Genomic DNA, 18,188 nt, shown 5'->3' with positions numbered 1-18,188 from the left:
GAAATTCAGTTGGAGTTTCCCGCTTTACCATCGTGTCGTAGATCCCCCAGGACACCACAGTATATCTGACATGCCCCCCTGACTGTCGATAAAATATGGTCGGAAGTTGAGGCAGAGAACAAAACTGTCAACTTTGCACTCGGCTATATTTCCGCTTTCATCTATAGACCAGAGTCCGCCCTGTGTGAAAACCACGCTTCCTGAATCTTATAAGGCTGGCTCAATGCAATGCTGCCAGCTGCTGACAGTGCAGTAACTTTCTCTGTCCACATTAACAAGAAACAGAGGGAACCTATTATTGTCCTCACCAGCGGCCGCCTGCACTGTACCTGTTCACGGAGCAGCCATTAGGCAGGTATACAGCTGTTTCTGGCTCTCGCTACGGAAGAAGTTTGTCGCGTTGGCGTCTGTCGGTTTTCATGATTTACAGCAAAGCCTGGGGACGGTTCGAGCTGTAACTGACACTAACGTTTATTTTGACGCCATATTTCCCGGGATAAACGGTCGTGCTGCGGGCGCGTGCGTAACCAGTCCAGGCAATCACGGACGGTTAATTTAGACCAGAGCTCGGCTAACTACAGCAACAGTCCAGGTAAGCTAACATTACCGCTAACAATTCAGTTAACGCAAGTTAAGCGAACTTGTTATGTAGTTTACAAAACTAAACTGGCTTCTTCTCAGCTCTGGAGTTTGTTTCGAACAGAATTAAGGTTAGTTATTCATTGTTATGTCTGTAGTACGCAGTCCACGAGCTGCCTGTAAGTTAAATTAGCTAAGTTAAATACCAAGCTAACGCTAAATGCAAATCAACTGTGCACATTAGCAAGTTAGCTATGTTACTGTAACTGTTTAAGTGTGTCTATGAGTTATGAGTTAACTGAATTATATTGTGGTGTGTGGGTATTGGTTATTACTACCAGTTTACTAATAGTTATAGTTAGTTGTTACTGTGTAGAGTTAGTTATTTTAATCTGTAAATAATTTGTAGATTAATGTTTTTTGTCCCCTGAAGCACACAAAGAGTGCTTGTCTGTCTCTCCGGAGACTCTGTTAATGTTTTCTTATTCTCTGTCTAATCATTTCCTTTGCCTCTTCTGTCCAGCATGTCAGGGATGACAGCCAGTACAGCAAACTACCTGTGGTCATTACAAGATGTCCTCGGCCAAGGGGCTACTGCCAATGTCTACAAGGCACGCCATAAGGTAAGGTAGTCAGCCACATACCCCTGTCATGTTGTTTGTCTCATTCGCAGCACAAATCACATCTCTGCTGCTATTACCTCAGATGTTTCAGCCTACTTTTTGACTCAAAAGCACCACCAGGATGTGTGATAAGAAAAAGTTGTGGTCGCAGTGCTGATACAGGCTGTTCTTGACGTTCCTGCATGACGCTTTGATGTGTTGCGCTCATGTTGCATTAAACTTGTGTGTGCAGAAGTCGGGTGAACTGGTAGCCGTCAAGGTGTTCAATGTGGTGAGCTACAACCGCCCCCATGAGGTGCAGATGAGAGAGTTTGAGATGCTGAGGAAGCTCAGCCACAGCAATATTGTCAGGCTGTATGCTGTGGAAGAGGTAAGGCCATCGTGAGAGGAGGAAAGACAAAAACAAGGGAAAACACAGCTATGTGTTGGAATGAGATAATTATTGCTGTGTTGTAAATCAGGGCTGCAGTTTTATTCCAAATTAATCTGGAACATGCAATAAGATAGCATTTGTACACCTGGTCCTTTGCTATTCCTTAAAGCATTTCTATAGTCATACACACATTCTCAGAACACACACACAACTTTCCCCAGTCACAGTTTGGCAATTTGGGCAGTTTTCAGTATCTATCTTGGAATGATTCACTACGTTTACATGCAGTCAAGTAACCCTTTCATAACCGGAATATCAGCAATAACCCGGTTGCGCACGGCCATGGAAACACCAATAACCCTTTTGAAAGGGTTTTTAAAAACCCGAAAATGACCCCTGGGTTACTCCTTTTCTAACGCAAATTTTTGGTCTTGTATAGCCTATCGGAATATCCCCATTGAGCGGAACATTAATTTGTGTTCTGCGCATGTTCTATTCACAAGGAATCTTGGTCTTTTGAGTGCAGGTAGCATGGATATGGATGCCACAGCTCCAGCTCCATTTCCTATTTCTTCACGTTCTCGCCTTCCATTAAAGAAAGTGAGACAGAATAGTGTCAAGTACTGGTGGTGGGTCAGTACCAGCACCAAAGCGCAAATAAAGGCGACTGCTACCGCAGTTGTTGTTTTTGGATACAGGAAGAAGAAGCTGAAATGGCGTGCATTGCATCATGACGTTCTCCTTGCGTCGACACGTTGTCCGTGCGTCGCTGTTTTGATCGGGATATCCCAATTGATTACCCCTGTTTGCTCACGCATGTAAACAGGTTATTCCGAATGTTTCAGGAACCAGAATATTGACCATAACCCGAATATTGACTGCATGTAAACGTAGTGGCAGAGGTAGTAAGTTTTCCTAACATGTATATGTTTACAGTGTTGAAAGAAGTGTAGTTCTTCTACTGATGTCTTTCTCTACAGCTGCCCTCTAAACAGAAGGTGCTAGTGATGGAGTATTGTTCAGGAGGAAGTCTGCTCAGCCTGCTTGAGGAGCCAGAAAATGCCTTTGGATTGCCCGAAACAGAGTTCCTCACAGTTTTGCAGTGTGTAGGTGGGTGTGTATCTTGGTGTTTCCCTATAATTTCATATACCTAAGATGAAGTATTCCTCCCTGTCTTTTCCTCAGTGCAGGGAATGAACCACCTGCGTGAAAATGGAGTGGTACACCGGGACATTAAGCCGGGCAACATCATGCGGCAGGTTGGGGAGGACGGCAAGTGTGTTTATAAGCTGACTGACTTTGGAGCAGCAAGAGAGCTGGAAGATGATGAGAAGTTTGTGTCTATATATGGAACTGAAGAGTATCTGGTAAGATCACAGTCCCACCAGTAAACTTAGTGTGTTTGTGTTATTTGGGTACATGCAGTCAGAAGTGATTTTTTTATGAATATAGTTTTTGCGGGTCATCCAAAGCTGTGCAGAATAAAAGATTGATTAAAATGTGTTGCATTAGTTGTGACAAAGGTGTTTTCCCAAAAATAAAATGGATGAAAATCTTAATGTGCAGATATTGGCAGGACTATATGTATCAGATTGATTTACTTCAAGTTAATAAAAGTTGGGGCGGCACGGTGGAGCAGCAGGTAGTGCGTGTGCCTCACAGCAAGAAGGTCGCCAGTTTGATCCCTGGGTCGGGCCTTTCTGTGTCAAGTTTGCATGTTCTTCTCGTGCATGTGTGGGTTCTCTCCGGGCACTCTGGCTTCCTCCCACAGACCAAAAACATGCTCATTAGGTTAATTGGTGACTCTAAATTGCCCTTAGGTGTGAGTGTGAGCGTGAATGGTTGTTTGTCTGTATATGTTGCCCTGCGATCGACTGGCGAACGGTTCAGGGTGTACCCCGCCTCTCGCCCGTTGACAGCTGGGATAGGCTCCAGCCCCCCTGCAACCCCGAAAGGGATAGTTGGGTGTAGAAAATGGATGGATGGATGGATGGATGGATGGATGGATGGATGGATGGATAATAAAAGTAGTATTTTATATATCCTGCTAACGTCACAAGAACCAGGTCTTAGAACATAGCCCACTTGGTGAAGGTAGTAACCAACAACAGAAATGCCCTTAAGAAACACTGGTGGAAAAAGTATTATTATTTTCATAACTGCAGTAACTAACAGTTGTGTTATGGAGATTTGTTTCCACCATGTGATGTGCACATACTCCCTTGTATCATCTCTACTACAGGTAAAACCTGCAGGCAATCTTAACAGTCTGTCCCCTTCACTGCTTTTTAAAGAACATGAAACAGAAAGTCTTTGTTCTGCTTCAGTGGAGGCAGATATTGATGAGCATGAATGCTCATCTAATATCCTGGATAAATAAAGACAAAAAGTTGGGGCGGCAGTTGGGGTGGCAGTGATAAAATTATATTGCACCAATAAAAAGTATACTCAATGTTCCCCACTGATGGACAGTTGTACGAATTTTACACAGCTTTCTCTATCAGTTCAGTTTTCCTCCAGGGAAAAGCTCTCAAGGCTTGGTTGCAGAAACAGTATTGTCTTTAGTGTTATAAAACCTTGTTCTTGAGGGGAGATTTCTTAACAGTATCCACTTCTTAGGTCAAGTGTGAAATCAATATAGTCTTTGTTATTGCCACTAGTTCAGTTGCTTCTTTCATACTCTAGTCATTTCCTTATGGACTATAAGCTGTCCTTTCTCTTCTAATTATGTTTTTTTTACTGCTATAAAACCCCCATTTCCCCATGAGGATGGCTTGCCCCTTAAACTCTGGTCTGAATTTCTGTGTGCTGCATGTGTTTTTTACACAACCTCCCCCCACTCCAGCTTGATATGCAAATTCTGTATTACTGTGTAATGCCTCATGGAGCTCAGATCTTGATACCTAAAAGCAACTCATATTATCAAGCCTTGGTAGCCCTCTTGTGGACACATTTAGAAGTGTATTAGTTCCATGTGTTATCAATAATTGAACATGGAAATGCTGCCTATACATAGCAAGTGGATAGACCAACAAGCAGTGGCCTATGTGATCCTCAGTGATTGTATATATTTGCTACAATATAATTTATACTTCTGACTAATAACAATATCTGTCACATCGGCGTATATGTGCAACCTGTAAATACCTACTGATGGTGTTCCCTGATAAAAAAGAATAAGACTGCTGGGGAAAGAATACATGTTAGGGCACAACACCACTTTCACTTGGATAATACTCAAGATTAGATGGTAATCTGAACTGCTATTAACAATGACGTACTGTTTATTCACATCTGCAGATTTGCTTGTGTCTTTCCTTCTTACTTTGTGTGTATGTGTGTGTGTATATAGCACCCAGACATGTATGAGCGTGCTGTGCTGCGTAAGCCTCATCAGAAATCCTATGGAGTGAGTGTGGACCTGTGGAGTATTGGTGTGACATTTTACCATGCTGCCACCGGCAGTCTTCCCTTCACACCCTATGGAGGACCCCGCAGGAACAAGCCCACCATGTAAGTTAGTACATTAATTGTGGAAAAAGTGAATCATAGGCGTCACATTTCTGATAATTACATTGATTTCCAAACCTCACCCCTTCATACGTAGCTAATGTAACACTACTCAACGATTTTAATTGTGCCAAATTTTTAGATTTCCCTACAGTGAAAGATGTTTTTCTGCATGTGGTTTCTTCAGGAATCGTTGAGTATCAGGCAGAACACGAGCTTCCATCAATGATGCATCAGCCTGACTTGTGTGTTTTGTTGTGTAGGTATAAAATAACTACAGAAAAGCCTATGGGAGCAATAGCTGGAATACAGCGGGTGGCGGACGGACCTATAGAGTGGAGCTACCACCTACCTCACAGCTGCCAACTCTCACAGTATGTCACCTATTAAAGAGCATTTGAACATGAATCTCAGTAGCCATGTTTCCATTAACATGTTTCTATGCACATTTTGAAGTGTCACGTTAGAAAAGATCGATGGAAACAGCAAAAAAAAGAAACTTCCTCAGTTTTGCAAAACAGCTTTTATGCTAACTTGAGATGGTTTTTGCCTTTTTGACAAAGACTCAGTGTACCAAATGGGAGATAGAAACACCTTTTCCAAATAAGCTCTGGGGGAGTGAACATTGAACTCACATGACTGACCAAGAGAGGATGAAGATGAAGAATATGTTCCTGCTGTTGAGAAATTCCAGAGGACTTCTCTTCATTTTTCTCTTGTAGATGGCCAAGGCGACTGGTTTTGTTTCTTCTTCTTTCTCTTCTGTGAGATTGTTTGGCGGTTAGCAAACAGTTGGTTTTGTTTCTGGTTCGTGACCTCTGTCTTCTATTATTTATCATAGCCAGTGAAACATAGCCTATACCGCCCACTTCTGACCAAACAGCACTTTGTGTAGCCTGGTTTATTCACTCACCAGTTGATAGAAACACACCTAATTCATCCTCTTTTATCCCCTTGTTTGCTTCATTTCAAGTTTAATTTCAATCATTTTGTCTTGATTGTATCAAACTAAATCTCTTCTGTTTTGTCCCTCTCTGTCTCTCATCTGCCTGAAGGGGTCTTACGGTGCTGTTGGTTCCAGTACTCGCAGGTATACTGGAGGCTGACCAGGAGAGGTGTTGGGGCTTTGACCAGTTCTTCACAGCCACCACAGACATACTGCAGCGGCAGCCAGTTCACCTCTTTTCTTTGCAACAGGCCAAGGCACATTGCATCTACATACACCACCACAACACGTAAGCCTGCACAGCCCTGTCATTGCCCACATTTCTCATATCAAAAACAAATGAAGCAGTCCACAGACTACAGGACTGTTTAAATGGAAACAGACATTTTTTTCCAATTGTCAGACTTGAGCAGATTTCTAGTCTGTCTTGCATCTGTGACATACTTCAAGAGTCAGCAAACCTTTCATGGCTGCACAACAAATGTAGCATATTTTGCTATGCAAGTTGTATTGTATTTTGACCTTTGCATGTGCTTTGCCTGTTTACTTGTTTTTGTTCACTTTACAGCATGACACAAGAGTAGGTGGATCCATGTAAATGAACTAGTGCTAGGTGTGATGTAGGGAATTTGGTCAAATGTTACTGTAGTTCTCGACAGCATGATTCTTCTAGGTGATGATTCCACCCACTGGCCAAAAATGTGAAGCAGTTGCAGAATTATGCAGTATAAAAATTGTTGTTTTTACTTAGGGATGGGAATCGAGAACCGGTTCTTTTTGAATACCGGCTACCAGTAGCTCAATTCCTTGGAATCATTTGCCTGCCTGGTTAACGATTCTGCTTATCGATTCCGCCTGTCTTGCACATGCGCGATAACATCACACACGCTACATTGTTTTGGTTTGGAACGTAGCCTATGGAGTTAGATCAGTCTCATAATTAATAAATGCACGCAGAAGGATTCACAAATGTATATTGGGATTTATATATTGTCGCTGTCCGATAAAAAACACGTATCTCCACTTTTAACGATTTTGACTTCACATTCTCCCCCAGCAACAGGTAGCATTGGGGATCCAAGTGACCAATGGAAAGACGTTTTATTACATCATATATTTAACACGTATCTCCATTGGGTGTCAGAAGTGTCCATCAATGCGCGTATCTCCCGTATGCGCGTATGTCAATCTATTGTATGACAACTGTGTTCAAGTTTTCGACTAGTTAACAGACATTCACGATTGTCATTTGCACGCAGTATTTCACATATTTTCGTTCTGTACAACTCAATCCTGAGGGCTAACCGCTAGCTAACCTTAGCCTGTATATCAGATGATTTGTCATGTCCGTAAACACAGACTGTATACCATCAGTACTTGGCAGACTTATTATAGCATCTAACGCTAGGCTAATGTTGTCCTTGCATCGAGCGATGCCAAATGTATCTGTTCAGTCACTGTACACGTAGGCCGAAAGGTAAGTTTCTGCAGTAATTTGTGTGGTGCAGTGTTACGCAGGAACGGAGAAATTATGACAGGGGTTTAGATGATATCTTTGGGTAAATAACGTTAGGTTTTAAGCAAGGGATAGACGATAAACTCTGTGATTTCCTTGAACCGAGTCAGACTGATGCATGTGCGTTAATACAGTATTAGATGACTCTTGCCTATATGGACTAATCTGATTTCAACACAAAATACCAAAAAAATCTTAGATTAGGGTAATGTGCTATGTGGAAATGTAGGATAGCCTGCTATCAATAGTTTACGGATTTAGTGGGACATGAACGGGAGACTCGAGGCTTGTAAATGACCGGACATCATTGGAACGCAATATTTAAAAAACACGTATGTCCAATGTCACTCACAACAACGCACGTAAATCCAATTAAAATACTAAACGGGTTGCTAATCACCGTGTAACTATAGGTTTTCATTTCGAGTCCTAAGTGTGTCTAATTACTGTGTTTTGGGTTTAATTTGTAAGTTTATTGACGAGTAAAACACTTTTTTCATGCTCCTGAAAAAAACGAGTTTTGGAGATACGTGCTTTTTATCGGACAGCGACGATATAAATGTCTCTCAACACACAAATATTTTTCAATGCACACACAAATATTTCTCATTCTATATAAATGTAAAAATAATCCACATATAAATTAATAAAGTTCACAAATGTATTTTTGATGCACACACACAAATATAACTTGTTTTAAATATATATCACGGAAATCCACAAATATCTTTATCTAAAAACATTTGTAATTTTCATCTAAATCATATATGTACATTGTGACATTTATTCACGAACTGTCGAATCTGCATTTGCGAACCGCTCTCCATTTGTGAACTTCGCTGCATTTGTGTGTGAATGTTTTTGAGACTCCCCTGCCGTCTCTCGATCCACAAATGCATTTTTTTTTTTCACAGGGAAGTATCTGTAGCCAATCAGATGTCGCTCTCTTTTCAGCCAATCACAAGAACGTGCCCCACATGGGGGTGGGATGTACTTTTCAGCCAATCATATGAACGCGTCCGCACAGCACTATAAATGCCTGCCACAGCCAAGGACAGGCCGTCGTTGACCATGAACATGGCGTCCGGCAGTGGTAATGCGGAAAGTGTAAGTGAAACATTATACAGGTTTACTTAGTTTTCCTAAGTTGTGAGGTTTCCTCATAGTTAGAAAATTTTATGAAATATATAGTTATGTGGTTTAAGTGTGTAACTAGTTTCATGAGCTAGCGAGCTATCATAGCATCAGCTAGCAGCGTATGCTAGCGGGCTATGCTAGCGTTCCCGCATGCTAAAAAGGTTAAGTTAACATCTTGCAATTAAATTGAAGTTATAGTAAATATAATGACTGTTTGACAGGGTCTGTCAGGCAGCAGCCCGGACATTTGTCCAGCTGTTGGCCTGGCCTTGGCATGCATGATTAAGTATGTTTTAGTTATGAATACTTGGGACATTATAGATGTGACATCATGGCTAGCTAACAAGTAAGCTATACAATGCTTACAGACAACCAAGGATCATTAACTGCCTAACATCAGCCATTATATGATCCAAGTAACATTAGACCAAAATTACCCAAATTATTTTTCTGGGGACCCACCTTTTAAAAATGGCAAATCATTGTGAAGAGTTTCCCAATAGCCTGTATCTATAAATGATGAGATAGCCAAAATGAATGTTGTTCATCATTTTTACCATGATTCATAAATCATATGTTGGTTTTATGTAAATGGTATTGAAAACATATACACTCGTTAAGTGCTTTATGAGACAAACTTGATAAGAATACATGAATTTAGGCGGAAATAAGACAGACTGTTGTTATTTTTATTTCCTTGCACCAGTAAAACTATACACACAAAAATACGATATAGAGAGGTTAGAGGTTAGCGCTTCAGTAAGTAAACATAGCAACTTACCTGGCCAATATACTTATGTCACATTCGTAGCAGAAAACTTAGCATCAATTAGTAATTAAAATTGCCTTCTTAGCTGGCAGCTAACAAAAAGTCATTGTGCAATCCTTATTTGCTATGAGTCAGTTACTTATTTTTTCCCCTAGGAATCACTGAAGCATGACATCCTTCAGAGATTGCACGACCGACTGCTACACATCTTTTTTTTTTTTTTTTTTTTTTTATATAGGTATGCCTTGTACAATATTGTACACTATATGCTTACCTCGTTGTGTTTCAGGTTGTCTGGGAGAGTTAACAACCTCTTCCCGAGGCCAGCATGAGCAAGTTGCAGCTCTTCTGAGCCTTTTGGTGTTAACTGATTGGGTTCTGGAAGGACATACATTTGAAAGTCTGTCGTTTTCACGATCCAAGGTGGGGGGGTCAAGAACCTTCTTTTCCCTCTTGGCTGGTCATTGGCGAACATACTGGGAAACTGCCTGATATGGGAATGACACAAACATTTGTAATGGAAACCAGCAAGTTTTTGTTATTGTATTGTTTACTTCATTTTAAATATAAATGATTCGAGAAGTATACAATATGCCAAAATTATTCATTACAGACATAACCACAATGACTGCAGTGTTACAGAGACCAATACTAAATGCTAACAAGAGTATGGGACACCGTAAGTTCTTATAGCAGCATAAATACAATTAATCACATTGTCATGGCCTGTCTCACCCTACCATAATTTACAGGCCCTGTAGCACTTCCTCCAGCCCTGACTGATGTGCTGCTCTGTGAAGATGTGGTTGGGGCAGACAGCTCCTGGGCCAATAACTGGACAAAAGTCCGGGCTGCTACCTCGGCTTGAGGCGAAAGACCCTGTCAAACAGTCATTATATTTACTATAACTTCAATTTAATTGCAAGATGTTAACTTAACCTTTTTAGCATGCGGGAACGCTAGCATAGCCCGCTAGCATACGCTGCTAGCTGATGCTATGATAGCTCGCTAGCTCTTTTTTTTTTTTTTTTTTAATTAAACAACGTTTCATTTACAATCAGAGGCTTGAACATTGAACAAAACAGGGTTGGCATCTCACAAAGGGTTAAATAGCTCGCTAGCTCATGAAACTAGATACACACTTAAACCACGTAACTATATATTTCATACAATTTTCTAACTATATGGGGAAACCTCACAACTTAGGAAAACTAAGTAAACCTGTATAATGTTTCACTTACACTTTCCGCATTACCACTGCCGGACGCCATGTTCATGGTCAACGACGGCCTGTCCTTGGCTGTGGCAGGCATTTATAGTGCTGTGCGGACGCGTTCATATGATTGGCTGAAAAGTACATCCCACCCCCATGTGGGGCACGTTCTTGTGATTGGCTGAAAAGAGAGCGACATCTGATTGGCTACAGATACTTCCCTGTGAAAAAAAAAATGCATTTGTGGATCGAGAGACGGCAGGGGAGTCTCAAAAACATTCACACACAAATGCAGCGAAGTTCACAAATGGAGAGCGGTTCGCAAATGCAGATTCGACAGTTCGTGAATAAATGTCACAATATACATATATGATTTAGATGAAAATTGCAATTTTTTTTAGATAAAGATATTTGTGGATTTCCGTGATATATATTTAAAACAAGTTACATTTGTGTGTGCATCAAAAATACATTTGTGAACTTTATTAATTTATATGTGGATTATTTTTACATTTATATAGAATGAGAAATATTTGTGTGTGCATTGAAAAATATTTGTGTGTTGAGAGACATTTATATATAAATCCCAATATACATTTGTGAATCATTCTGCGTGCATTTATTAATTATGAGACTGATCTAACTCCATAGTAGCCGATATGGTGTCGAGGCAGAAATGCTCCAAAGTATGGCTACATTTCACACAAAAAAGTTTCCATTTCTTCAAAGGGGGGAAATACCTCCAACATGCTAAAACATTTGTCCACACAGCATGCAGTTCATTTGCAGGAATGTCACGTGTTTGATACGCCACTTAGTGACGCTTGTGAATCTAGCGGCAGAGCAAACACGAGGGCGTCATCTGTTATTAGTGCCGAAGGTAATGTTGAACTCTTATAAGCCGTGTCTGTTGTGTTAAGCTTAGCACCATTTCACTGTGTAAACTGCTCGCCATATGAATCATCGCCATGTCCTTCCATCAAATTTAGATGACGATGACTGCCAGAGTCAGGCTGGCTCAGAGGCCAGCTCTCACACTGGCTCAGAGGCTGCAGCGGGCACCGGCAGGTCTCGCGCACCTCTATCCACTCCTTTCACTGAGGCAGGGAAGAGTAAAATGACCGAGACGAGGATAAAGGAATGTCACTAGATTCGTGGTGAAAGTTTTGCACCCTTTTGCCACTGTAGATGCCCCTGAATTTTGTTCGGTTCATTCGTTGCATTTTATCTGGCATATCTTTTCAAATGAAAATCAGAAATTTGAGTTCTGCCAGAGTTGCATGTTGTTGTTTTAACCAGTGTAATTCTGCTTCATTCATTCCCTACTCTGAGAAGTAGCTCACCTACTTTTTAGGTTTGTTCTGAGGTTACATCACACATCATTTGTGCATACTGTATATCCATCCATCCATTTTCTATGCCGCTTATCCCTTTCGGGGTCGCGGGGGGGGCCCGGGCAGGGCACGCTCGCAGGGCACAAACACACAACCATTCACACTCACACCTAGGGGCAATTTAGAGTCACCAATCAACCTAATGAGCATGTTTTTGGTCTGTGGGAGGAAGCCGGAGTACCCGGGGAGAACCCACACATACACGGGAAGAACATGCAAACTTCACACAGAAAGGCCCGACCCGGGAATCGAACCGGCGACCTTCTTGCTGTGAGGCACACGCACTACCTGCTGCTCCACCGTGCAGCCCGCATACTGTATATTCAATTCAATTCAATATTCTTTTATTCATCCCGCGAGGGGAAATTCCAATTCACAGCAGCACCAATAAAGTGGATAGAATAGTACAACAAGTGCATGCAAGTTAAACAAAACAAGTATTTACAAAAGGGTGGGATAAAAAGTATATGTTATATATTCTGTGCAGAGATGAAAATATAAAAGACAGGTAACACAAACAAACCTATTTGTACTCTTTTATTTCCTCACCCAATGAGAATCGATAAGAGGATCAATAAGCAAAATCGATAATGGAATCGGAATCGTTAAATTCTTATCAATTCCCATCCCTTTTTTTAATCTATCTATCTATCTATCTATCTATCTATCTATCTATCTATCTATCTATCTATCTATCTATCTATCTATCTATCTATCTATCTATCTATCTTTTACTGGTGCTGCTGTAAATTGGAATTTCCGCTTGCGGGACTAATAAAGGTATATTGAATTGAATTGAATGAGTATAATGCTTTTAATGTGATAATGACAATCATTCCAGTATAACAGATTCTGTGGTGAGCTCTAGATTATATTTGTAATCCACAGCTTCCCCTGAAGGCCTTCCCTCTGAGGTGATTGAATCACTGAGCGAGTGTATGTGTGTGTTGTATCTGCAGTTTCTAATTAGAGACACATGGTGTGATGTGAGCTGAATCATGGTTTGTTGGGTAATTTTTACTTCTATGTAACTACAGGTACTGATGGTGATTTTGTCAGTCACTTTTGTTGTGCGCTTTGAATATGTTGATGAACATAGTATGTAATGCATTATGGATGCCCCATCTGTGCAGAGAATCACAGGTATAGCAGTGGCTAAGTATGCTGACCCGGATCTTGAAATTTAGTCAGGATGTAGCATCAGACCTGAAATTTAAAGGGGTATCTTCCTCTGTCCCCTCTCAATCTTCTCAGGGTGTCAGTTTTTTTCGAGGAGGTGGCATCTCAGACAGGTATAGGAGTACAGATGCAACATCTGCTATACCTTGGTCACGACCTCCCTCTGGAGGGCAACATGAAGGTGGTCAACCTCCCAAGTACGTCACCTGCGCGACCCCTCATTCTGCTCAGCTACAGCCTTGAAGCAAATACCAGCCTTCCCTTCAGAGAGCGTAAGACAATCAAAGACACATAGAACACCTTTGATATGTTTCTGTGAAGCCTTAAGCTTTCCTCTTCTTTATTCTTGGCCATTCCCCTGTGGAGGTATGAAAGAGCTTTGATATGAGGCATATCCCAGCATCACACTTACGCATACGTATCGTTGTGAAACAGCTCTTTTGTCTTATTTTGTCGGATAATATTTATTTGAATGCCAGTCCCAGATACACACAAGATGACTGCATAATAAAAGTTGGTTAAATAGCAAAGAAACACTTTCTATGCAGTAAGTCACATGTTCTTGGGGTGTGGGGGTCTTTCTTCTCTGTAGCGGAGACTCCAGTCATCCCATCCAAGTTTGATGTGATGGTAGACTACAACTTTTCCAAGGTACTGCTGCACCACTGATTTTTTTCTCCCACCCATGGCTAATGTTGTGTTCATTTTTTATTCTAATTTGGTGTCCATCCATTATGTATTATCTCCGTTAACCCTCCTGTTCTCTGTAGGTAATAGTAGGAGTGGTCCACCAGTATCTAAGGATAGTACAATTGCTGCACACACACCGAGAACTACTACTGCAAGGATACTACAGCTACATGTGAGACGCACACATGCTGAAATGAAGATTATTTGTTTCACTCTACTGGGTGATGTGTGACTCTAGGTAATGACCCCTGTCAAACTCTTCTCCCCTCCATTTCTCCTCCTCTCTCATATACTTATGGTTCCTCAGGATGAGGTTTCGAAAGGAGTGTGGAGAAGCAGTGCACAGTATTGCCATGATCACCATTAGGCTGCAGTCTTGCTTCAATGTAGAACACAGGGTTCACACACTGTGAGTTTGTCACTTCATGCTTTAAGCTAAATAAAGGGGATCTAGGATTGTCACATTCGGGGCCTCTTTTGATATTGTCATAATCTAATCTACATCCTCCTCATTTTTTTTCAGAGGCCATTACGCTTCAGAAAACCAAGGTTCAGCTGATAACAGTCAAAAGCTGCAGCTGGTGAGTGTTGTCAGGGAGCATCACAGAAGCCATCTTGACTGCTTTGCTTCATGAAAGTGGTGCTGAAAATGCATTTTTTGTATATTATTATTCCTTCATTCATGAATGCAGAATGACAAAAAGAGTGACAAGGAAAGGGTTGGCATGTGAATCAAAGAATTTAGCCAGAATTCCTGTTTTGATGGCCAACAACTGGCAGATATCCACCCTGCTGACATTTAGTTAGAGGCTAAATCACTGTATTACTAATCCAGGATAATGGACTGTGAAGCATTAAATCCTTTAGCACACTTGTGATTTGTTGATTCAGGTGTGACTGTCTGTGGCTGCTGTCTCTACAGGTCCATGAGCACTTGCCGATATATGCTGCTGGCATCCAAGAGTTTCAGAACCGACTGGACCATCTGCAGATTGAACAGGCCAAGCTAGCAGAGACACTGGCCAATGACAAGAGGTACTCAGGGACTCAAAGCTCCAGGGTGACCTCATGGCTTTGTGGTGTTTGAACTCTGACCTCTTGTCTCCCACAGCTGTCAGAAAATGGAGATGCTGCTGCAGAAGATAATGGCAATTCATCAGCATTATCGGAAAGACAGACTTACTGGCGGTATGTGTGTTAATTTGTTGGTATATGCTGTGTATTTATTGCTCTTTTTGTTCATTGTAAAATTGACAATACCTTATTTTCACCTCAGAGTTGGCATATAATGATGAGCAGATCCACAAGTTTGAGAAGTGAGTATGTGTCCTCACAGCTGCTGCCCTGCTCACCCAGCCTGTGAAAGCTTTTACTCTGAGCTCTCCTGTAATCTGCTTGTCACTCTCCCTTCCCAGAATCCACCTGTCGTCCCACATTAAGCGAGTGAAGTCACTCTTCAGAGAGGACTGCGTGCAGAGATACAAAGAGCTTTTGGCCTCAACGAGGACGTGGAGTAGGTCAGAGCAAGCCCTCGAGTCTGATTTTTAAACTCCAAACACAATGTTGACTTTAGGCCACATTCACCACTGTTGTGTTATCCCAACCACTCTTGTTTGCAACAAGATAACTGTTGACAGCCATTCACACAGATGATGAAAGCTTATGGGAAGAAGATTAAGACAGTTCAGTAGGTCCTTGCTACTCAGCAGTCCCTCTCAAACAGATTAAGTTGATAGTCTGCATTATTAATCCTCGCTTCACATTTGTTAAGCAAGTGACTTTGAAATTGTACATTTGATCACATTTAAATTAACATTTTTAATTTTGATATATATGTTGAAGTACTGTTTAATTGATGGATATCACTGTTTCAGTCTAACTAATAATGACCTGTATGTGCGGCCTGAGTCAGTCCAAAGTCTGGTTGCACATTACAGAGAAAACAAAGTTTCCCAGACAGAGTGGAGCATGTGATCAGCAGGAGTTCAGAGGAGTTTTCATTTGTGAACGTGTGTGTAGATATATACAACCAAAGGGGTCTCACGCAAACATTAACTTACAGATTATTGTGAGGATTTGATGACTAAAGCATGAAATCATGATGAAAATATATCCTTGAAATTAAAATCTCAGAGACTGAATATAGAATGTCCTATTAACCAGTTATCCAGATCATCTGTCCTCACATTTTTTGCTCATTTAAAGTTGCCATAGTAGATTTCCCTCTTAAAATTGAACAAATTTCACCATTTTAGGATTTGTCTCATTTTAAAGATGGGACTTTGGCTTGTCTGAAGTTTGTCCTTTCTGTACTCTGCTTTGCAGTGTTTTACTGGAGATGCAGACCCGACTTCAGGACTTCAGCTCTTTCTCCACAGGCTTGTTAGCAGACCTGGAGATGAGTGAGCAGTGCCAAAATAAGGTCAGCATGTCACTTTCTCTCCTTCTCTGGAGCTCAGATCAAAGATTGTAATATACCACAATGCGGGAAGGTATTAAATATGTTGGGTTTTGTTTTCATGAGATTGACATTAGTGATGTCAGTCATGTAGCATGTCAGTGATGTGATGATGTCATGTCTGATCTGTCCTCCTTAGGCTCTGGATAGAATCCTTTTCAGTCTGCAGTCCAAAAGCGCAGGACAACAGCCTGGAATCACACCCACGGACAAGGACCAGATGGTCTCAAGGTTTGTGTCTTTGTATGTATGTATGTATGTATGTATGTGTGTGTGTGTGTGTGTGTGTGTGTGTGTGTGTGTGTGTGTATAGAGACAGTTGTCCAGTTGCCCTGATAACATATCTTCCTTTGTTCTAGGATGCACTGTCTGAAGGGGGAAATGGAGATTTTGGTGAGAGAGCTACAGTGTAATAACAGCATTATTGAGAGGTCAGTTTAGCGACCAGTTTCCTCTCCATACATCTGCTCTATCAAAAACCTCTCCCCCATAAAACAGTAAGTGAGGGAAAGTGATGCTGATTGTTTCCATTTGTCTTGTCCTGTAGCCTGGGAGCAGTGAACTCTAGGGCAGCTCTGGAGCCGAACTTGGACAGACCTTCTACACTGTGACGAAAGTGCAGCATCGTTGGATCTTAACTCACAAATTCACATACACTCTCCCTGACAAGCACCTGCCACTGAAGAACAGTAATGGACAGTGTACTGGATCTTCTTTCAAGCACTGGCTGCAGCTCACGGTGCAGGAAGAGGAAGCAGCCCGAGACAATCAATACGATGTGAATCTCAATTTAGAGATAAGATGCACAGAATGGAGGAGGAGGAAATGCCATTGATGGATTTTTACTGTGTGTATGAGGGGGTGGGGACTGAGTATAGCAGTTCAATATAAACCTCATTTATGTCTTTAGTGTTATTGTATTTCTAATAGGCAGCCACAGCGATGTCAGGGTAAAGCACGATGTTTGCCAAGTCAGCTGCTGTGTTTTTTTTAAGGCCGTGGATCTTCTTTGTCCCACAGAAGCTCTGTGACATCTGAAATGACTGATTTAACCTGAGTGATTGCATACCTCTCTCTGTCTGTCTATGTCTGTATGTATGTGTGCTATATTTATGAATATATATGTGTGTGTGTGTGTGTGTGTGTGTGTGTGTGTGTGTGTGTGTGTGTGTGTGTGTGTGCGCGCGTGTGTGCTGAAGAAAGAGCTTGTCTGCTATCCTTTTGCCTAGTGGTTGATCATTCAAATGGTTTCACATGACTTCATTTCTAGGCTGACCTCAAGTATAACATTGTGAGTTCGATGAATGAATGAATAGTGATTGATTATATCATTGATTGTCTGCTGATTGTGCTCTCCAAGCACACAGCACGTTAGTTTTGATGTTACATTTGTCTCTTTCTGTTGATTTTTAACTTGAATGCTGAGTTATTTCTCTGTATTTAATCGTAGGTTTTACTGTAAAAGAGAAGTAAAGTCAGGGAAACTCAACGCTCACCACAGCATCTCCTTTTTAACAGAAGTACATAAAGCCAACACAGTCCAGTGACATTACAGAAAGTTAACAGGATGAAATGACATTAGCCTGTGTGGTTCAAATGCTGGGGAAATCCCAGGGTTTGGTATTTGTTCATAAAGGGGTCACGGGTGATGCATGAGAAAATTCTTACAGAAAGTTGTGATATATTTTTGCTGTACTTATAAACATTTTTGCATGAGAAATGGTATTATCTCTGTGAAAGCAAAAAACATTTCATGTCCTCTCCTGCAAGTTTCCCGTGGCAGCATAACTCTGTAAAGATG

General features: G+C 41.3%; 1 protein-coding gene across 3 annotated transcripts; it reads left to right on the top strand.

Moving 5' to 3' along the window:
• Window positions 1-221: 221 nt before the first annotated feature.
• ikbke (inhibitor of nuclear factor kappa B kinase subunit epsilon) lies at window positions 222-17,382 on the top strand. Of its 3 annotated transcripts, none has more exons than XM_070959734.1 (21): window positions 222-592; window positions 1,103-1,202; window positions 1,435-1,572; window positions 2,556-2,685; window positions 2,761-2,942; window positions 4,928-5,088; window positions 5,349-5,459; window positions 6,141-6,320; window positions 13,315-13,511; window positions 13,832-13,890; window positions 14,010-14,101; window positions 14,237-14,338; window positions 14,453-14,510; window positions 14,852-14,964; window positions 15,041-15,117; window positions 15,206-15,245; window positions 15,345-15,446; window positions 16,255-16,351; window positions 16,527-16,618; window positions 16,747-16,818; window positions 16,935-17,382. In XM_070959734.1, exons 2-21 carry the CDS (start codon window positions 1,104-1,106, stop codon window positions 16,996-16,998), a joined length of 2,166 nt encoding a protein of 721 aa, XP_070815835.1. In that variant the 5' UTR covers window positions 222-592; window position 1,103; the 3' UTR covers window positions 16,999-17,382. The 3 variants fall into 3 exon arrangements, with proteins under 3 accessions (XP_070815835.1, XP_070815836.1, XP_070815837.1); XM_070959735.1 differs by having other exon boundaries at window positions 223-355; XM_070959736.1 differs by lacking the exons at window positions 222-592; window positions 1,435-1,572; window positions 2,556-2,685 and having other exon boundaries at window positions 1,107-1,202.
• Window positions 17,383-18,188: the final 806 nt, after the last annotated feature.

This window comes from Chaetodon trifascialis, chromosome 3 (genome assembly GCF_039877785.1).
Source record: "Chaetodon trifascialis isolate fChaTrf1 chromosome 3, fChaTrf1.hap1, whole genome shotgun sequence".
Taxonomy (NCBI): domain Eukaryota; kingdom Metazoa; phylum Chordata; class Actinopteri; order Chaetodontiformes; family Chaetodontidae; genus Chaetodon; species Chaetodon trifascialis.
Note: the sequence above shows the minus strand (reverse complement) of the source record. Positions and strands in the feature narration are given on the sequence as shown.